This window comes from Rattus norvegicus, chromosome 5 (genome assembly GCF_036323735.1).
Source record: "Rattus norvegicus strain BN/NHsdMcwi chromosome 5, GRCr8, whole genome shotgun sequence".
NCBI classification, from domain to species: Eukaryota; Metazoa; Chordata; class Mammalia; order Rodentia; family Muridae; genus Rattus; species Rattus norvegicus.
The window spans coordinates 143582434-143604836 of NC_086023.1; the positions used below are offsets into that span (position 1 = coordinate 143582434).

The following is a 22403-nucleotide window of genomic DNA, read 5'->3' on the forward strand; positions in this document are numbered from 1 at the left end:
AAGCACTAGGAAGGTTGAGAATCACTGCTATAGAGAACCATGCCTAATATACCAATATCTACTATTTTGGTGATTTTTAAACTAAGAACCATTTTTTCCCCTCTCTTTCTTGAAAGTTGAAATTATAAGGTGGGTTCTGGGGCATTTTGAAAGGGATTACAACATGATCCGATAAAACCAGGAGCCACTAGCATTGTACAAAGCAGTGAGGGCATGGACCATGGACTAGGGTGGGAGTGGAGGGTTCCTAGTGAAAGTCCTAGAATACGGCAGGTTTTCAGCCGGAGAAAACCTTAAGTAAATGTTCTGGAATCTTGATTCTTCGCAGGCAGAGGCTTCAGCCAGACTCAGTGGGGAGGGACTCCTCCTCCACCCTACCACACCCCTTATTAATTTTCCACGCCTTTTTGCCCTGCTTCGTACTGAAATAAACACTTGAAGACCCCAGCCCTCCCTTGGTCCTGTCTTGTCTCCGGTGCTCTGCCCAGCCTCAAACCGTGGAGCTCAGGAAATCCGGAGAGAAGGGAGGGCGGGCCTCGGACCAGGTTGCTACAATGCCCAACCCTCTAAGACCCCTGAGGCAGGAAGGTCGCTAGCTCACCAGTTTCCCTCAACCTCCTTCCTGAGAGGAAGGGGCTGTCTATGTCCCCCCAAGGGTGAATGCCCAGCAAAGTGCAGCAGGGAAGCCAGGAAGGTGTCGCAATCCTGGGTCCCCCCCACCCCCCCGCCTGTCATTAACGATGGGGCTAGAAAGAGAAGTTTCGGGAACTTGCCCCAAAAGGAGAGGAGACAAGAGAAGAGAGAGCAAACGTGGGGGCTGGGCACAGCGCCCCAGCCCCAATGTAAGTAGGGGGAGGGCGGAGCCCTGAAGGCCTCAGACCATTCCCCAGCCCTGACAGGGTCACATCAGGGGGCCCAAGACAGGGGATCCTTCGGAAATGGAAGGCTCTCTGTGTGTATAGCATCAGGAAAGTCAGACAGCTGGATCTCTTTGGGAACAGGAGCTGAGCTCAGGTATGAATACATCTCTCCCAGAGTCCCTATCCCTCGGGTTGGCTTGCTCCCTGTTTTCAGTCAGTTGGCCTGCTTCTTAGCAAGAATGGCAGTCTCAGAGTCTCTGGGCCTCTGTTTCCTCTGGCGGTTCTCTTTGCCTCCTAATTTTAAACAGTTGATGCAAGACTTAGCCTGCCAGGCCTCTGCCTGTCTAGAGCCACTGAGCTAGCCTTCTCCGTCTGCCTCTCAGCTTCTCTCTGTATCTCTTCAGCCTGGTCTTTGTTGTTGCTGCTGTTGTTGTTGTTGTTATACATAGCTCGCATGCGGGTGAGGCTTATCACCACCTAGGCAGATAAGAACCTTGAACTTTGGATCCTCCTGCATCACAAATGCTAGCTAGTCTGAAGGCCTACACCACCAGGCCTGACCCCCCCCCCTCCCCCCCCCCCCCCCCCCGGAGCTGGGGACCAAACCCAGGGCCTTGCGCTTCCTAGACAAGCGCTCTACCACTGAGCTAAATCCCCAACCCCACCACGACTGATTCTTAATATGGAATTAGGAATCAAGCCTAGGCCTTTGTGCCTGCTAGACAAGTACTCCACCAACTGGATTCTGTCATCAGCCCTGGTTGCTTTTTATTTTTGAGGCAGATTTTACCAAGTTGCCCAAAACAGATTTGAATTTCTTCTATAGCACAGGCTGGCCTTGAACTTGTAATACACTTGCCTCCACTTCCAGGGTGCCCGGTCTCAGACCCATGCCACTGAGCTAGGCTCTGCCTCAGTCTATCTCTATGTATCTCCTTCCCCCACCTACATCCAGCCCATCTATTCATCCATCGATCCTTTATCTCCACCACACCTGAGGAGTCCTCTCCCATAGTTTATTCCCCATGCCCCCTTCCTCCCTGTCTTCCCACAGACAGAATTTCAAAAGAGCAGGACAGGGGAAGGGTGCGCAGAGGGAGGGATGGCGATGATGAGCGAAGGGAAAAGGCAGAGAGGATGCTGTAGCAGCAGTGACTTATGGCATCAGCTATGTCTGTGGGCACGGTGCTCACAGTGGGCATGGTGAGCAGCCGCAGAGCCCAACGCATGGCCTGAGTGGTGGGAAGAGTCCGAGAGCCTTGGAGCTAGAAGTAGACCAGTACAAAGTTGCATAGACAAAGACAAGGTGGGTGTCCCAGGAGGCTGTCCTGGGACACTAAGTCCTGCTGGTTCCGTTGGCAGATTTCCTGCTCTCGGGGTTCATACAGCTAGCCCGCTGCTTCTGAGAGCTCGTACCTCGAGCACTGTGCCAAAGGCGCTCATCTTAACGGTCTCGCTTCGTCATTATAGCATTGCTGAGACATGAGCATAAGCCCCTTTTCCCAAATGGAGAAATTGAGACTCAGAAAGGTGAAGTAACCCATCCAAGTTCACCAGGCAGGTAAGTGTTGGAGCCGGACTCAGAACCAGGCTCCCAGCCTCTTTGCACACCTTCCCTAGACAGTAGGCATAGGCTCCAGCAGGGCCAAGCTCCTACTCAACTGGGCCCACCCCCAAGGTCTTCCCAAAGATAGGGGATTGTTCTGTTGTTAAACATACCAGTCCCAGGCAACCTAGAGAGGATGCCTGGTCTCCTCTGTTCCGTTTTCTGCTCTTGGCATAGCCTGTGGGAAGGATACAGTAGTACCAGGTATGGACTAGGCCTACTACAACCACAAATGATGAGTGGAGAGGGGAACCAGCATGTAAGTCTCTCCCACTCTGTGCACATATGTGTGTGTGTGTGTGTGTGTGTGTGTGTGTGTGTGTGTGTGTGTGTGTGTATGCATGTGTGTGTGTGCATGTGGATGCAGGAGATGATCAAACAGGTATGTTGACGTTGAGGTTATTGTCTAAGGTTTCCATTGTTGTGATAAAACACCTTGCCCAAAAACAACTTGGGAGGAAAAGGTTTATTTCACCTTACACTTCCAGGCAGCAGTCCATCACTGAAGGAAGTCAGGAACCGATGGGGGCTAGTCAGGAAGACAGAAACTGATGCAGAAGCATTAAAGAGTGCTCCCACTGATTTGTTCCCCATGGTTTTCTCAGCCTCCCTTCTTATAGCACTGAGACCACCCATCCAGGGGTGACACTACCCACAATGATCTGGATCCTCCCACATCCAGCATCAATCAAGAAAACGTACCTACCACAGGCTTGCCCACAAGCTAATCGGGTAGAGGTATTTTCTCAACTGAAGTTTCCTCTTCCCAAATGACTCCAGCTTGTACTCAGTTGACACAAAACTAGCCAGCACAGTTAGAAAACAAAGATAAGTAAACAGGGATGGGGGCAAGAGGGAAGAAAAGCTTGCACCCTTTCTGGCTTTGATTCCTGCTCTTTCTGGAAGGCAGATTTGACCTTGGTAGTATGCTGCACACAGACATTTCCTTGATGCCCTGGTGAGGGAAAAGCTGTTGATTTGAACCATTTCATGCCTTCCTCTCAAAGGCAGTACAGGCCAATGTCACCTCCATGTTGCAAACACTGAGACTCAGGGGTCAGGTAACCTGTCCAGACACTGGCAGAGCAAGGACTGAGCTCAGGCTGCAAAGCCTGTTCTTACCCATCTCTCACTGCCTCCAGGTAAACACCAAGCTGGCGAAATGGTGGGGCTGGGAGCCTGCAACCTGACTGGAGTTACCCTGATTGTCTTGCTACTCCCCAGAAGTAAGTCAGGGGCTGGGGAGGGGGATTAAAAGGGAGGCACCACTTCCCAAGCTGTGCGGCAGTGAACAAAACAGCCAAGGCCTCTACATCACAGAGCTTAGAGACAGCAGGGCAGTTGTGACTAATTACAATGGCTGTCAGAAAGCCAAGGATACAGTCCGGTTCATCAGGATACCCAGATGCTAAGCTGGTGAGAGAGGGTCGAAAGAGCTCCTTGAAGAGGGGACAGCAGGGCAAAGAGCCACAGGTGGGAGAAAGCACATTGTTTCTTCAGGAACAGACCCTGCATCTGCAAGCAGAAAGCACAGTCAGAGCTGAACCAGTGAGTGAGGCCAGGAGCTACGTGAAGGCTGGACCTCCATCCTAACCTTGGCTGCCTGTACTCTTCTGACAGCTCCCGTTCTTCACAATGGTGTGAGAACATCTGATTCTCTTAGCTGGGCAGAAGTGGAGCACGCCTTTAGCCCCAGCACTTGGGAAGCAGAGGCAGGCGGATCTCTGTGAGTTCTAGGCTAGCCTGGTCTACAAAGTGCATTCTAAGACAGTCTAGGAGTCAAAGAGAAAACCTGTCTCAAAAAATGAAATAAAATAAAATAAGGAAAATGAGCCTGATGATGACTCACGGTGGACAAACACTGAGATTTATTATCAATAGTCAGGTCCTTGATAATGCCAGCCACCCAGCCATGGGAGGCAGGAATATGGTGGAGATGTGACAACAGCCCACAGAACTGAGGAAGTTCCTTTTCGAGTACAGGGGCGTCTCTTGGTTTAGCAGATTGGTGGTAGTGATGGCTAGGAGATAAGGCTATAAAGTAGGAAGCTAACCACTATCCTGCCCTATCTTAGAGCCTGTTACATGCTAGGATCCTTGCAGCTTTGTGGAGGTACTAGGTAGGATGTAAGGCATGACTGGTCCACTCTACAGAGACAGCTCTGGGATCTAACTGGTAGAAACTATTTTGTTTGTTTGTTTGGATTTTTTTTTAAGATTTATTTATTTATTATATGTAAGTACACTGTGGCTTTCTTCAGACACACCAGAAGAGGGAATCAGATCCCATTACAGATGGTTGTGAGCCACCATGTGGTTGCTGGGATTTGAACTCGGGACCTCTGGAGGAGCAGTCAGTGCTCTTAACCACTGAGCCATCTCTCCAGCCCTTGTTTGGTTTCTTAATCTCCATTCACAGATGAAAGAAGTAAGGCACACGGGGTCCCACTTACATAGACCAGGATTACTAACAGTAAGTAAGATACATGGGCTAGCCAGTGTCCAGGCCCACACCCAGCACACCAGCAACCTGCCTTCCTTGACAAACAGTGGAGGTCCAGCACCTTTGAAGTGGCACAGTCACAAAGGGCTCCTACAAACAGATCTGAATCTTGACAAAGATTGCTGTGGCCTTGGGGGTTCTTATCACTCTGACTGTGGTTTTCACGACCTTTCACCACCTAGTCCCTCGTAGTGGGGAACTGGAGCTAGCTAGGAGAATAGACAGCATTGTAAATGCATTCTGGGAGGGAAAGGGGATGCAGAGGTTCCCACAGCAGGAAGCACATCATGGGGAGGGTGTTTACGCATCGGGGAGAATTCACACTCCTGGGGCATTCACACCACAGCGCAGCTTACTGGATAGGAAGTGTTCATAGCTGAGGGAGTGTTCACACCACAGGAAGTGGCCCTACTTCCTAAGAGTATTCACATCCTCTGGGAGAATGTTCCACACCATTGAGGGGGTTCACACCCCAGGAAGTGACAAATGCAAGTCGCAAGTCAGTCGGGAGCTGCTTTGCTCTGCTGAGCCCATGGATAACCATCTATGGGCACGGGGTTTTCTTTGTCTCTCACTATAGTACATCTTGCAGGTCTCACACTTACTCTTCATGTTTAGCTCCCAGGTCCTGATGGGAGGGTGAAAAGACAGAGGCGGGATATGAGGCTAGGAAGCCAAAGGTCTTGACCTGGCCCATGTTGGCCTGGCAAACCAGTCCTCCAGGGCCCACCCTCTGCCAATTCAGGTCTGGAGGGCTGCGGGCAAATCAGGATCTCACCCCCCATTGTCCATCTTGGGGATCCTGTCCTGGCCTCCTGCACCATCAGCCCAAACTGCAGCAAACTGGACCGACAGCCAAAGATCCTATGGAGACTGCAAGATGAACCAAACCAGCCTGGGGACAGACAGCATCACCTGCCTGACGGGTCCCAGGAGTCCATCATCACTCTGCCTCATCTGAACTACACTCAGGCCTTCCTCTTCTGCTTGGTGCCATGGAACAACAGCTTCCAGGTCCTGGATCAAGCTGAGCTTCGTGCAGGCTGTAAGTCCCTCCAGCCACCTACCCATCTGCTTCCAATGCCCCTCTGCCAAAACCAAGGAGAGCTAAGACCTCGCTCAAGCAGCCGCTAGTGAGTACGAGAGAGGGTGTGGTTCTTCCTATCATTCCTCTCTAATTCTCCAATGAAGAAGCTGACATCTGGTGAGGGCGAGTGACCTCCTGCAGGCCACACCCACAGTGGTCCTTGTAGAAGCACTTGTCTGTTTGGCTGTTTAGCAAGCTCAGGTTGTAGGCCAGAAGTGGAGCTAAGTCTGGTCCCGGTTTCCTTTCCAAATTGAGCAGGATGGAGTTTGTGTCCAGCTGAGGTATAAGGAACAAATAGGAACCAAGGCATGAAGCCACATCTTTAATCCCAGCAGAGGAAGGCAGCTATCTGTGGTTTTCAAGCACTGTTTCTCTGTGTAACAACCTTAGCTGGCCTTGAACTCAGAGATCTGCCTCCTGAATGTTGGGATTAAAGGTGTGCTGGTGTGTGCCACCACTGCCTAGCAAATATCTCCCTCTCCCTCTCCCTCTCCCTCTTTCTCTCTCTCTTCCTCTCCCTCTCCATCTCCTTCTCCCTCTCCCAGGATCTCTGTGATCTTTGAAGACAATTTGATCTACATAGAGAGTTCCAACACAGCAAGGAATACATAGTGAGACCCTGTCTTATCCCATCCCCTCAAAAAGAAATGGGTGCTAGGGTTGAAGATGTAGTCCGGTAGTGGAACACATGCTTAACATGAGCAGGGTTCTGGGTTCTAATCCACACCAAGCAATAACAGAGCCAGGCGTGGAGCCACACTTCTGTGGTCCTAGTACTACTTGGAAGCTGAGGCAGGAGGATGGTGAGTTAGAAAGTAGCACAGACTGTATCAGGAGTCCTGTCTCCGATAGAAAAGAAGTGACCATCGAAGCTGCGGCCTGCGTGACCACACTTGGGGGCAGCCTACACATAGGAAGTCGCTTAGCCCTCGTGTGAACTTTTCTGTTGTTATGACACAGCACCGTGACTAGGAAACTACGAAAGGAAGCATTTAATTGCCCTACGGTTAGAATTCATGATGGTGGAGCAAAAGCTTGGTGACAGAAGCAGCTGAGAGTTGACATCTTGGGGAGCAAGCAGGAGACAGAGTTAGCTGGAAATAGGGCAAACCTTTTGAAACCTCAGAGCCCACACTCAGTGACACACACCTCCTCCAACAAGGCTTCCAAACATGAGCCTGTGGTGGTCCATTCTCAGTGAAACCGCCATAGCCCTTAAAGAAGTCTAGCAGAGCCGAGTGGTATCACACACCTTTAAGCCCAGAACACAGGCGGCAGAGGCACTTGGATCTCTTAGTTTGAGGCCAGCAGCCTGGTCAACAGAGTGAGTTCCAGGATTCTAGGATAGCCAGGGCCACAGAGAAATACAATCTGGGGAGGGAAAAAAGGAGAAGGAGGAAGAGGAGAAAATGGAAAGAAACCTAAGGGAGAAATGTATTAGCATTGCCTCCTCTTTACAGATAAGGAAACTGAGGCAGAGAGCAGTTCAGTCACTTGAGGATGAAATGGCTAAGGAATGACTGACCAAACCATAATAAAACCCAGGCTGTACTGTCACTGACAAAGGGGCCACCAGGGTGCTTAGAGTCCAGGATGCCTGCCCCTATACCTGACAGTAACATAGTTGTCCTCACAGGTCTACACAACAGAAGGAATAGCCCTCCAAAGTATGGCCACAAGCACACACACACACACACACACACACACACACACACACACACACACACACACACCCCAACCATGAGAGCTCCTCACATTCTTCTTACCCTATCCAGATCCTCCTGCCAGCCCCTCCAACCTATCCTGCCTCATGTACCTCACCACCAACAGCCTGGTCTGCCAGTGGGAGCCAGGCCCCGAGACCCACCTGCCCACTAGCTTCATCCTAAAGAGCTTCAGGTATGTAGGATTTCCATGCCAGCCCCTTCCAGGTCCTGGGTTGGAACCCAAGTCCCTGTGGTGAGGCGGTGGGGGGTGGGAGGGGTCAGGGAGGTAGCAGAGAGAGAGAGAGAGACAGAGAGAGAGAGACAGAGAGAGAGAGAGAGAAGAGCCTTGCCTTCTTCCTCTGCTTGGCACCAAAGCCCAGCCTGTTGGCAGGAGCCGCACCGGCTGTCAGTACCAGGGGGGCACCATCCTGGACTGTATGCCCAAGAAGAGACACAGCAACTGCTCCATCCCCCGCAAACACTTGCTTCTGTACCAGAATATGGTCATCTGGGTGCAAGCGGAGAATATGCTAGGGTCCAGCGAGTCCCCAAAGCTGTGCATTGACCCCATGGATGTTGGTGAGTGACACCTGGGTATGAGAAAATGGACAAGTCCCCCAATCAGAAGACCCAGAGGTGCATAAGGAGGAAATACAGACCTGAGCACAGACAGAGAGATTTTGGAAGGCCAGGAGAGAGGCAGAGAAGAGAGAAATAGGGACCGGAGGCTAGGGACATGTTATTCTCTTCTTTATTCATTGGCTTTCAAGCAAGGTTTCTCTGTGTAGCCCTGGCTGTCCTGGAACGTGCTGCATAGACCAGGCTGGCTTCAAAATGTGCCACCGCCACCCAGATCATCTTATTTATTTACAGGGGCAGCGCACACACATATAGCACCCATGTGGAGGCCAGAGGAACTTTCTGGAGCTAGTCTCTCTCCTACCTTGAAGGCAGGGTCTGTCTTGTCTCTGATGCTGCCCTTGACTACAGGCAGTTTGACCTGGAAGCCTCAGAGTGATTTCCCTGTCCCCACTTCCCAGTTTGCTGCAATACTGATGCTATTACAGAGAGACACTATTACACTGGGCTTTTTTTTTTTTTTTAATGTACATTAGTGTTTTGCCTGTATGTATGTCTGAATAAGGGTGTCTGATACCCTGGAACAGGAGTTACAGGTGGCTGTGCACTGCCATGTGGGGGCTGGGAATTGAACCTCGGTCCTCTGGAAGAGCAGCCAGTGCTCTTAACCACCGAGCCATCTCTCCGGCCCTGCACTGTGTTTTTTTGTTTTTTTTTCCTTCGGAGCTGGGGACCGAACCCAGGGCCTTGCGCTTGCTAGGCAAGCGCTCCACCACTGAGCTAAATCCCCAACCCCTGCACTGGGCTTTTTGATAGGAGTTTGAGGGCTGTGTTGTCAGGCTTGCATAGCTAGCTAGCTCTTTTACCCCAGGCTTCGACTTATTTCTTGAAGGGCCCCCACCTCATGCTAAGCAGAGGAGGTTCTAAAGGTAGGGCAGTGGATCAAGCTTCCACCCTCAGATTATCACAACGATTTAGGTGGCAAGATAAATCAAATACGGTGTCAGACAATTTTAAGACATTGACAGCTAACTTAGACCCTTGGAGGAACTGAGGAAGCAAGCCCCCCAGATATCGGGAAAGAGCAGATGGAACCTCCTACTAAGAAATACAGACACTCATACCCGAGCACAGCTAGAGATCATGGTGACAGAGAGAAAAAATCTGAAAGACACCCAGGAAGGAAAGGGGAGCTAAGCCAGAGCCCTCTCCATTAGGCAGGGAAAGTTTGACAACCCCACCTCCTGCAGTGAAATTGGAGCCTCCCATGCTGCAGGCCCTGGACATTGGCCATGATATAGTCTCTCGCCAGCCTGGCTGCCTATGGCTGAGCTGGAAGCCATGGAAGCCCAGTGAGTTCATGGAGCAGGAGTGTGAACTCCGTTACCAGCCACAGCTTGAAGGAGCCAACTGGACCCTGGTGAGGCCGAGAAAAACCTCGAGATGGAGGTGGGGAATGGAGAGAGGGCAAGCTGGATTTAGTGTTACCCCTCCCACACACCAGGTGTCCCACCTGCCTTCCAGCACGGACCGGTTCGAGCTCTGCAGCCTTCATCAAGCCCCAGTCTACACCCTACAGTTGCGATGCATCCGCTCATCTCTGCCTGGACTCTGGAGCAGCTGGAGCCCTGGCCTTCAGCTGAGGCCCACCATTAAGGGTGAGAAGGAGGCCAGGGGAAGCCATCAGAGCTCAGTCCAGGACCCAACCCCCCTGCCCTCCATCAAAACCCTCTCATCTTGGGGCTGGAGAGATAGCTCAGTGGTTAAGAGCACTGCCTGCTCTTCCAGAGGTCCTGAGTTCAATTCCAGCAACCACATGGTGGCTCATAACCACCTATAATGGGATCTGATGCCCTCTTCTGGTGTGTCTGAAGACAGCAACAGTGTACTTCTATATAGTAAATTAAAAAAAAAAACTAAAGAAAGCAAATGATAATCCTTTTTTTTCTTTAAGATTTATTTATTATATATGAACACACTGTAGCTGTCTTCAGACACATCAGAAGAGGGCATCAGATCTCATTACAGATGGTTGTGAGCCACCATGTGGTTGCTGGGATTTGAACTCAGGACCTCTGGAAGAGCAGTCAGTGCTCTTAACCTCTGAGTCATCTCTCCAGCCCCATGATAATCCTTTTTTAAAAGATTTATTTATTTATTTTGTACCAGAAGAGGGCATCAAATCCCATTACAGATGGTGATGAGCCACGATGTGGTTGCTGAGAATTGAACTTGGGAACCGCTAGATGGGCAGTCAGTGCTCTTAACCATTAAGCCATATCTCCAGCCCCAAGTAGTCATACTTTAAAGAAGAAAAATAAAGGGGGTTGGGGATTTAGCTCAGTGGTAGAGCACTTGCCTAGCAAGCGCAAGGCCCTGGGTTCGGTCCCCAGCTCAGAAAAAAAGAAAAGAAAAAAAAGAAGAAGAAGAAAAAAAAAAACCTCTCATCTCATCTATCCATCTATATCCTCCCCCATCCATCTACAGCCCCCACCATCAGACTGGACACATGGTGGCAGAAGAAGCATCTGGATCCTGAGACAGTGAGAATGCAGCTGTTCTGGAAGGTGATTCTCTGAAACCCCTTCCAACCCTCCTAAGAGAGCCCCAAAGTAGGGCTCAAAACTGCAGTGTGCCTGGGAGGCAGTTTGGAAGCACGTTACACATACTTCAGAAGCCTCGGGGAGAGACTGCAATACAGGGTTCTAGGGTCACCTGTGCTGACTGTCTTCTTCTTTGTCTCCTAGATCTTCCCACAGGGGAAGAGAGGGAGGTGGGGGATGTCTTATGGCCCAGTTCTTATGACTGGTCCCTGGCCCTCAGGTACTGACCAATTCACCATGAACTAGACAACTCCCTCACCATCTTCTTCCTCACCCACCACAGCCAACACCCCTGCAGAAAGACAGTGGACAGATCCAGGGCTACCTGCTCTCCTGGAGTTGCCCAGATGGGCAAGGGCGGATCATGCACCTCTGTAACACCACAGAGCTCAGCTGCACCTTCCACCTGCCCTCAGAGGCCCAGAACGTGACCCTTGTGGCCTACAACTCGGCGGGGACCTCCTCCCCTACTCTGGTGGTTTTCCTGGAGCACGAAGGTAAAGAGGAGCTGAGCAGCCGAGAGCAGCATGGGAACTCGAAGGCAGGACTGCCTATGCCCTTATCTGTCCAGTCAACCACTTGCTAACAGAGTGGCCGGGACAGGTGACTGCCCTTCCTGGCCCGTTGTCTCCAGAACCTGCAGGTGTATGCACTAACATTGTTAGCCAGAACTAGGTTAGTCTGGGAGAATATACATACCAATATATATACCTGCATAGACATGTTGTGTATATGGATAGATGGATGGATGGATGGACGGACAGACAGACAAACTATGATTCCTGCTTACAAGTTGTGTGTATATGAATATAGCAGCTGGCAGACAACCTCAAATGTCATTTTTGGGTGCTGTGTACTTTTTTTTTTGGAGACAGGCTCTCCCACTGGTCTGAAATTCACTGTCTCTACCTCCCCTGTGCTGGGTTATAAATGCCACACACTGTTTCATTTGCTGTTGTTTCCATGTGGAAACTGGGGACCGAATTCAGTGCTTGCCTCATAAACACTCTGCCAATTAATTTATCTCTCCCCAGCCCTGAGCCGTGTGTGCCTTTTTAAAAATTTGTTCATGTATTTTATGTAGATGAGCGCTCTGTCTTCTGGTACATCAGAAGGAGGAGTCAGATCTCATTACGGATGGTTGTGATCCACCATGTGGTGCTGGGATTTGAACTCAGGACCTCTGGCAGAGCAGCCAGCGCTCTTAACCACTGAACCATCTCTCCAGTCCCGGAGCTGTGTGGTCTTTAATAAGCCTTTCAGCCTCTCTGTATCTCCCTTTTTTACTCATTGATAAAATGAGACAACCGTGGAACCTCCCTGGTGTGACTGTTGAAGAACTCAGTGAATCACATATATTAAGCTAAATGGTGCCAGGCTCTGTGCTAGACTTGTTCTGGGCACCCTCCTTTAACACACACAAGCCTCTACAAAGTGGGGATTTTTTTGATTGTCACTTCCACATTACAGGTGAGGAGCTTGATGATCAGGTACTGACATACCCTGGATCACAGAGCTGTTGGCAAAGGCAGGATGTGGATCCAAGGGTCTAGTCCTGAGGCCTGCGTACCTTTCATCTTCTCTCCTATGTCTTTCTTTATCTCCAGGTCCAGCTGTGACCAGCCTGCATGCCATGGCCCAAGACCTTGGTAGCATCTGGGTAGACTGGGAAGCCCCCAGCCTTCTGCCTCAGGGCTATCTCATTGAGTGGGGCCCGGATTCCCACAAATACAGCAATAATTCCTGGAGGATAGAGCCCAATGGGAACACCACTGGAATTCTGTTAGAGGGTGAGACAGGCCTGGGACAAAGGGATGGGTTGAGAGATAGGAAAAAGAAACAGAGTGAGTGTTTGTCTAGAGGTAGCAAGGGACAGTTGGAACCTCCCTATAGAGGCAGTCTCCCCAGCCTTTTTTTCCTCCTCTAGCCCATACTCCATTCCTGTTCTAGCTCTCTGTTCCATGTTCCCTTTGTAGCCTCCATCAAATGAGCTAAAAGAGATCTCTGAGATTAGTCAAAATAAGGCCATGCAGAAATGAGAGTCTGAGGCTGGGTAGCAGAGGTTAGCCCCCAAACCTTAGTGCTGTCCCTTGTTCTCTCTGCAGACAATATACATCCCTTTCAACTCTACAGAATCACAGTGGCTCCCCTGTACCCAGGCACCGTGGGACCCCCTGTAAATGTCTACACCTACTCTGGAGAGAAAGGTTTGTCTACCCTCAGTATTACCAGAATCCTCTCCTCTCTCTCTATCTGGGCTCTAGCAACTGGGGAGTATGAGGATAAATGTATTCTTTTACTTCTGGCCTCTGAGGTGGGTGCTTTCCATCATGGCTTACACTGGGCTCCCCAAAGCTGGGCAGAAGATGGAGTAATAGACAGGGAGAGAATCAGGGATGAAGCGAGTTTCACAGATCAATCCATGGCCCCAACAGAAACCCAGGATCACAGCTGAAAGAATTGAACCAAGTACCTGACATGATTCAGAGGGTGAGTGACTGAAACCAGATACCAAGTCGTGTAATACCAGATGTGGCAGAAATCAGACAGCAAAGATTCTCAAGCAGATAGAACCGACTCAAACCCAGGCTAGGCTCTGCCTCTGGGAGCCATAAACTGAATTCACATGAAATCCTGATTGGAGTGGGGAGCTCTGGACAAAGTGGCATCTATCTCTGACCTTAGCAACTCTGATGAGGTAGCATTGTGATTTTGAGGACAGCCTGAGCCATGTGGTGAGACCACCCCCCTCTCAAACAAACAGAGTGCCCCCTAATTTTTTTAAGATTTATTTATTTTATTTATATGTGAGTACACTGTAGTTCTCTTCAAACACTTCAGAAGAGGGCATCAGATCTCATTACAGATAGTTGTGAGCCACCATGTGGTTGCTGGGAATTGAACTCAGGATCTCTGGAAGAGCAGTCAGTGCTCTTAACCACTGAGCCATCTCTCCAGCCCCAGAATGCCCTCTTAGAAGGGATCTTTATCTGTCTGTCTGTCTGTCTGTCTGTCTGTCTGTCTGTCTGTCTGTCTATCCGTCCATCCATCGCTACCTGTCTCTTCCAACCTCTACCCCCATATTTGCTTTTGGTTTGGGGTTTTGTGTTTGGTTTTTGTTGGTTTGGCCATTGTATGATGTGCGTGAATGGACGCACACGTGAATGGACGCACACATGCCGGAGTGCCTGGAGGTCAGGGACAGCTCTGTATGCTTAGTTCTCTCAGTCCATCTTTGACTGGTGTGCTGGTTTTCACCATCAATTTGACAGAACCTAGAGTCACCTGGTCTAAGGAACCTCAGCAATTGCCCATATCATATTGGCCTGTGATTACTTTTATGAGAGATCATCTTAATTGACTGACGTGGGAGGGCCCAGCCCACTATGGGAAGCGCCATCCCTACTTAGGTGTTGGATATGAGTATGTATGCATGAGAAAGCCAAAGCAGGTCAAAGAGCTAGTTAGTAAGGAGCATCCCTCCATGGTTTCTGCTTCTGTTCCTCCTTGACTGTACCCTCTGACTTCCCTCAACAAGGAATTAAGACTGGAAGTGTAAGTTTGAAATAAACTCTGCAGCCAAGTCACTTGGGGCCCTGGGATACATCACAGCAACAGAAAAGCAAAGAGCACGCGGGCTTCGGGAATGGAACTCAGGTCTCTAGCCTTGCAGGGCGAGAACTTCACCAGCTGAGACATTTTGTCAGCTCCTTTTATAGGCGTTTTAGAATAGCATCTAAATACCATAGCCCAGACTGGCCTCAAGTACCCAGCAATCCTCCTGCCTCAGTCTCCAGAGTGCTAGGATTAAGGACATGCAGGAGCACACTCAGCTCCTTAAGCTCTCTTCTCTCAGTCATCTATAGTATGCCCCAGGTCCTGAGTCCAGAAACCCACCTGAGCCCAGTCAGGCTCACATCAACCCACTTACTTCCCCTCTCTCTCTCTCCACAGCCCTTCCTCATGCTCCAGAGCTATATCTAAAGCATGTTGGCAGGACCTGGGCACAGTTGGAGTGGGTACCTGAGACCCCTTGGCTGGGGATGATACCCCTCACCAACTACACCATCTTCTGGACCGATGCTCGGGACCACTCCTTCTGTGAGTCAATCCTTAGCTCCCCACAAACCCAGGAAGCCCGGAAGGGTTGTTCCTCAGCACACAGAGGTATGTTCGCACCCCAGACTGACCATATGCTCCACCCACAGCTGTCACCCTGAACATCTCCTTTCATGACTTTGTCCTGGACCACCTGAAACCTGCCAGTTTGTATCACGTCTACCTCATGGCCACCAGCCGGGCAGGGTCCACCAACAGTACAGGCCTTACCCTGATGACCATGGCCCTAGGTAAGGGGAGGGGGACGTGGAGGCTGACAGCATTGGCTGTTGGGAGGGTGCCCCACTTTGTCTCTCAAGATACCCTGATTTTGCCAGGTGTGGTGGCACACATGTTTAATCTCAACACTAAGGACACAGAGGCAGGTGGAGCTCTATGAGTATACAGTCGTTCTGATCTACATAGTTTCAGGCCAACCAGGGCCACAAAGTGAGATCCTCTCTCAAGAAAATAAGTAAATAAAAAGAAATCCCGATTTTTAAAGAGAGGAGAAGAGAGGAGATTATGTATGTGTATTTTTTTTTTAATCTAAAAAGTTAAAAATCTTGCAGGGCAGCAGTGACACACACCTCTGATCCCAGGACTCGGGAGTCAGAGGCTGGCAGATCTCTGAGTTCAAGGCCAGCCTAGTCTACAGAATGAGTTCTAGGACAACCAGGGATACACAGAGAAACCCTGTCTCAAAGAAAACCAAAAAAGGAGTCTAAACTTTGAGAACATTAGGAACCTGCCTTAGGATCTGCTAATCTGAGGGGAGAGCAGGGTGCATCCAAGGATCCCCTTCTGTTTGAGGAAACCCAGCCCTGCCCATTATTCCTGACTTAGATAAACTACTGTCCAGGACTCTTTACTCTTTCCACTTTTAAACCCTTTTCTTTTTTCTTTGACTTTGTGAGGCAGGTTTTCCTCTGTGTAACAAGCCCTGACTGTCCTGGACTCATTTTGTAGACCAGGCTGCCCTCGAAGTCAGAGATTCTCCTGCTTCTGCCTCCTGGGTGCTGGAAATAAAGGCATGTGACATCAAGCCTGGGTTCGCCCCTTTTCACACAAGAAATTTTTACATAATTCTGGGCATGTACACATGTAAAACATACCCAGATCAAACACTTAACTGATAACAAACCATACATTTATTTTTTTTAATCTATTTATTATATATAGTGTTCTGCCTGCATGTATGCCTGCAAGCCAGAAGAGGGCACCAGATCCCATTACAGATGGTTGTGAGCCACCGTGTGGTTGCTGGGAATTGAACTCAGGACCTCTGGAAGAGCAGCCAGTGCTCTTAACCTCTGAGCCATCTCTCCAGCCCCCATTTATTCTTTTAAAGATTTATTTATTTATTTATTTATTTATTTATTTATTTATTTATTTATTATAAGTACACTGTAGCTGTCTTACACCAGAAGAGAGCATCAGATCTCATTACAGATGGTTATAATCCACCAATGTGGTTGCTGAGATTTGAACTCAGGTCCTCTGGAAGAGCAGTCAGTCCTCTAACCACTGAGCTGTCTCTCCAGCCCCATAAATTTATTTTGAAACAATTCTTTGGTAGACACGTAAGTTTCCCTTTATTAGAGCTAAAGTAAACCTGTGCACTAATCACACAGATGTCCTTGCCTTTTACACAGTTAATTAAATGTTGGTTGGATGTTAGATACTGCGGGGCAAAGAGCATCTCAGCCACCTTCAGCATTTTTCAGATTTAGTCAATATTTTGATCTTTGCAGTCATCCGTGCTGAGGACATGTTGCATAGAAACACAGTACCGAATGGCAAACTTATGTTCAGGGCCATTCTAGAAATGAGAAATTCTGGACTAATCCCAAACTAGAATTCATCAAACAAGTTTATTTTCTTTCTTTCTTTCTTTTTTTTTTTTTTTTTGTGAAATTCTTGTCAGCAACTCAAAAAGCAATTTTTAAAAAAAGATTTATTTATTCTATATACATGAGTGCACTGTCACTCTTTTCAGACACACCAGAAGAGGGCATCGGATCCCATTACAGATGATTGTGAGCCACTATGTGGTTGCTGGGAATTGAACTCAGGACCTCTGGATGAACAGTCAGTGCTCTTAACCGCTGAGCCATCAATCCAAAGATATACTAATTTAATATCCACACACTGAAGATTGATGGCAGGAAAATGTTAGGAGTCCTTGCTTTCAGTGGGTGGTGGTGGCACACGCCTTTAATCCCAGCACTGGGGAGGCAAAGGCGGATGGATCCAGCCAGCCTGGTCTACAAATGGAGTTTCAGGACAGCCAGGGCTACACAGAGAAATCCGGTCTTGGAAAAACAAACAAGGAGAGAAAACAAGAGTCTTTCCTTTGCTTGCTTCTGCAGTGGCGAAGCCCTCAATGTACAGTAAACACACGGAGATTCTGGGCTTCGTAGCATCCAGTAGTCTTGAATCTGAGCCGAGGTGTTTCAGGCAGTATTGTGTGATGTGATGGCGTATGCACGTGCAAAGTGCAAGTGTACAACACAAGTGCACACAGATTAGAACCAAGGCTGCAGTGAACTTGTGTGATGTTACATGGATGAAATATGTTGGAAGTATGTGAGATTCATTATGTGCATGTGTTGTTTTTTTTTTAATTATCTAATATTTTAGTTTATGTGTTTTTGCCTACCTGTATGAGGGTGTTGGGTCCTCTGGAACCAGAATCACAGACAGGTGTGAGTTGCCACGTGGGTGCTGGGAATTGAACCCAGGTCCTCTGGAAGAGCAGCCAGTGCTCTTAACCACTGAGCCATCTCTTCAGCCTCCAAATCTTCCACCTCCCCTCCGCACCCCCTATGGTTTTCAAGATGGAGGATCTCGGTATAACAGTTCTAGCTGCTCTGGAACTCACTATGTAGACCAGGCTGGCCTCAAACTCACAGAAATCCACCTGCCTCTGCTTCCCAAGTGCTGGGGCTAAAACTAAAAGTGTGTGCCACACTGCTGGACCGTGTTTGATTCTTTAAATTGCCTTTTGGATGTTATTCTTTAGAAACCTTTCACTCCTGCCAACATTTGACTGTCCCCACATTCAGCTCCACCATGGGTTCATGACCCACAGTGGAAAAGCCACACCCTAAACACTTCTCACTTTCTCTCACCTCAGATTCATCTGATGTAAACATTTTCCTGGGCATACTTTGCTTCGTACTTTTGTCCATTACCTGTGCAACTGCCTGGTTCTGCTGCAAGCAAAGGTGAGTGAGTGACTTCCTCTTAGCCATGGGTGCAGAAGTCCCTTCCTACCTTCCCAGACTTCCGGACCCCAATCTGGGAGGTCTCCCCTAACTAACGCCTCTTCCTCTCTTCAGCTGCCACATGGCGTGCTGACCCAAACCTCACTTGTCTCCTTCTCCAGCAGAAAGACTTTCTTCTGGCCAAATGTGCCAGACCCAGCCCACAGCAGTCTGAGCGCCTGGGTGCCCACCATCATGACAGAGGTAATCATGAGGCAGAGAGGGGTATAAACTGTAACTGGCAGACAGGAGGAGTCATTAAAGGGATGGCCTTCTGCCCTTCAAAGGAACACACACCTGAGGGTTATTTCCAACCAGGCACAGGCACACACACACACACACACACACACACACACACACACACACACACACGACCGAGATCTCTCTCTCTCTCTCTCTCTCTCTCTCTCTCTCTCTCCCTCCCTCCCTCCCTCCCTCTCTCTCTCTCTCTCTCTCTCCCTCCCTCTCTCTCTCTCTCTCTGCTTTGGAGAGATGTAGGCCTGAGTTTGACTCTCAAAGATACTCTCAAAGATTGGGCACCTCACTACGCAAGGATGCATGGGTGGCAGAGGGTGGGGTAGGAATCACGTGTCAGGTACATGTCAGGAATGGACAGCTGCCAGGCAAGTGTATCCCTATGAGTTCTGCCACAGAGCAACAAGGGAGATCCCATAAGTGGCTCATCTCAGGAAGGAACATGTGGAGCAGACATTTGAGATAAACCATGCCGCATTTTGTGTCCCTGTATTCAGGAAACCTTCCAGCTGCCCAGCTTCTGGGGCTCCAGTGTGCCGTCAATCACCAAGATCACTGAACTGGAGGAGGACAAGAAACCGACCCACTGGGATCCCAGTGAGAGCTCTGGGACTGGGAGCCTTCCAGCCGTGGTTCAGGCTTACGTGCTCCAAGGAGACCCAAGAGAAATTTCCAACCAGTTCCAGCCTCCCTCTAGCACTAATGACCAGGTTCTCTATGGTCAGGTGCTTGGGAGCCCCACCAGCCCAGAAGTAGTGGGATACCTTCGGTGTGACTCCACTCAGCCCCTCTTGGGAGGCCCCACACCCAGCCCTAAATCCTATGAAAACATCTGGTTCCATTCAAGACCCCAGGAGACCTTTATACCCCAACCTCCAAGCCAGGAAGATGACTGTGTCTTTGGACCTCCATTTGATTTCCCCCTCTTCCAGGGGCTCCAGGTCCATGGAGTTGAAGAACAAGGGGGTTTCTAGGACTTTTGGGGTCCTTACATCCTGAAGGCCCTGGCCTATTCAGGAAAGATCCCACCACTAATATCTACTGGTCCTGAGGGAAACAGAAAGGCCCTATTTGTCTCCAGCTGTGGCCCCTAGGACCTCTCCTTCACTCTAACCTCCACAGGCTACACCCCTAGGTCTTTCTCACACTCCAAGGTCCAGATACATACTGTTTACAGCCCACTAGTCACCTTGTGTCTCTCATATAATTTCAGTCCGTTAAACTGAGTGTAGGTTTTGAGCAGGGACTAGCACGTTCACAAATCCTGGCTGGACGTAGTGATACATGCCTAGCATCCCAACTCAAACGTTTGGGAGGAAGATGCAGGAGGATTGCAAGTTCCAGGCCAGCCTGGGCTATATGAAGAGATCCTGCCTCAGAAATTAAGCAAAAGCCAAATAAAATTTTTTTATTACATTTACTTTTTGTTGGTGGGGTTGGGGGCTCACAGGCAAAGGTCAGACACCTTAAGGGAATTAACTCTGGCCTCCAGCCTGTGGATTTTGGGAGGTGAACGTAAGGTTTAGTGGCAAGCATCTTTCCCCAGGGAGGCATTTCACTAGTCCCAGAGAGGAGTCTCTTAAGTATAGCTAAGTGTCTTTTACACTTGTCTGTCTGTCTGTTTTTCAAAAAAAGGTTTCTCTGTGTACCTGTCCTATCTGTCCTGGAACTCACTCTGTAGAACAGGCTGGCCTCAAACTCAGAGATCCACCTGCCTCTGTCTTCTGAATGGTGGGAATAAAGGCCTGCACACCACCACCCAGCAGTGTCATTTCCTCTCAGGGCCCAGCAGTCATGAAGCTATTTCTCAGTCAGTCATCTGTTCCGTTCCTTCCCTCCTCTTCCTCCTTCCTTCCTTCCCTCCCTTCCTCTTTCCTTCCTTCCTTCCTTCCCTCCCTCCCTCCCTCCCTCCTTCCTTCCTTCCTTCCTTCCTTCCTTCCGTCCTCTTGCCTAGCATCTAAGATTCAAAAGAGACAACCCCCATAGACAGCTGCTATACTGGCAATGGGGTCTTAAAACTGATAATCAGAAAACAAGCAAGAGCTTCTTGGAAGGAACTGGAGTGTTAGGGAACACAGACCTGGGAAGAGAGGAGCCCTGCTGCAGCTGCTGCTGCTGCAATCCCAACATGTGAGAGGCTGAAACAGGAAGGCTGTCCATTTGAGGTTAAGTTGTGATACACAGCAAGTCAAGAGCCTCTCTCTGCTTCTGCCTCTCTCCCTCTTTGTGTATCTGTCTGTTTCTTGTGTGTGTGTGTGTGTGTGTGTGTGTGTGTGTGTGTGTGTGTGTGTGTGTTGTTGATTGGTTTTGGACTTTTTCCCCTTGGGGAGACTCCAATACCGATTTCTGTGGTGATTACACACACATTCCCAGTAGCAATGTAGAAGAACGTTTTCAGCTATGCTCACGCCTTTAATCACAGCACTCAGGAGGCAGAAGAAAGCAGATGTCTGAGTTTGAGCCAGCCTGGTCTACAGAGTGAGTAAATTCCAGGATACCCAGGGCTATCAAACAAACATTTCTTGTCACTCAGGGTCTTGGTGACAGTCATTTCTCCTGGGGTGAGATGGCATTTCAATGTATTTTTCAATTTGCATTTCCATTGTGGCCAGGTGTGTTGAATATTTTTTCCAATATCTATTAACAATTCTTTTTTTATTATTATTAAATTTACTTAATTTCTATTTTTTATTCATTTATTATATATAAGTACACTGTAGCTGTCTTCACATACACCAGAAGAGGGTAACAGATCTCTTTACAGATGGCTGTGAGCCACCATGTGGTTGCTGGGAATTGAACTCAGGACCTCTGGAAGAGCAGTCGGGTCTCTTAACCACTGAGCCGTCTCTCCAGCCCCTATTAACAATTCTTATCTCTTCTTTTGGGAAGTATCTGACCAATTCATTTGTCCATGTATTGACCAACGATCTGGTATTGGGAATTTAAATACTGGAGTTCCTTGTATAATATACATAATTCCATTAGATAATTTTTTTTTTGGTTCTTTTTTTCGGAGCTGGGGACCGAACCCAGGGCCTTGCACTTCCTAGGCAAGCGCTCTACCACTGAGCTAAATCCCCAACCCCCTCCATTAGATAATTAACTGGTCAAATTTTCTCCCATTCTGATTGCCCCACACACATGTAGAGACGAAAGGTTGAACTCTCCGTGGTTGTCAGTTTGCCTTGTCTTGTTTTGTTTTGGAGACAGAATTTCACTAGTTCTGACTGGCCTGAAACTTGCTAGGTAAACCAGGCTGGCCTCAAACTCACCGAGATATCCCCCTGCCTCTGCCTCCTAAGTGCTGAGACTAAGACAAGTGCTACCATGCCCATCCACCCTACTTTTTCTTTTATTAAATATTTGCTTATTTTCTTGTGTGTTTTGACTGTATGTATGTATATGCACCTTGTGCATGCCCGGTGCCCTCAGAGCTCGTGAGAGCAGAGCATCAGGCCCCTGGAAGGAGAGTTACAGAAGGTCGTCATGTGACTGCTAGGAACCAAACCGAGGTCCTCTGCAAGAGCAATGAGCATTCACCCAGCTTTGTCAGCAGGGTCTCTTGATGGACCTGGTGCTCCTGGATTCAGCTCTCCTGGGCAGCCAGTGAACTCCAGGGATCACCCCTGCACTGTAGATGTTGTGCCTGGCTCTTACCCAGCTGCTGGGATCTGATCTTGCATGTTCTTGCTTACACAGCAGACACTTTACCAACTGAACCATCTCCCCCACCCCGCCCCCTCTTAAAAACAGGGTCTTATGTAGCCCAGGCTGGGCTCAAGTTTGCTGTGTAACCAAGGATGACCTCGAACAACTTTTAACCTTCTTGCCTTC

General features: G+C 49.1%; 1 protein-coding gene across 16 annotated transcripts; it reads left to right on the top strand.

Moving 5' to 3' along the window:
- The first annotated feature begins 692 nt into the window (after positions 1-692).
- Positions 693-21949, top strand: Csf3r (colony stimulating factor 3 receptor). 16 transcript variants are annotated; one of them, XM_039109623.2, is made up of 17 exons: positions 744-1014; positions 2331-2421; positions 3609-3692; positions 5715-6014; positions 7832-7955; positions 8154-8341; positions 9559-9761; positions 9846-9999; positions 10829-10908; positions 11228-11441; positions 12552-12734; positions 13050-13151; positions 14899-15045; positions 15153-15293; positions 18182-18272; positions 18434-18515; positions 19064-21949. In XM_039109623.2, the coding sequence occupies exons 3-17, from the start codon at positions 3629-3631 to the stop codon at positions 19538-19540; spliced, it is 2550 nt and encodes an 849-aa protein (XP_038965551.1). In that variant the 5' UTR covers positions 744-1014; positions 2331-2421; positions 3609-3628; the 3' UTR covers positions 19541-21949.
- Positions 21950-22403: the final 454 nt, after the last annotated feature.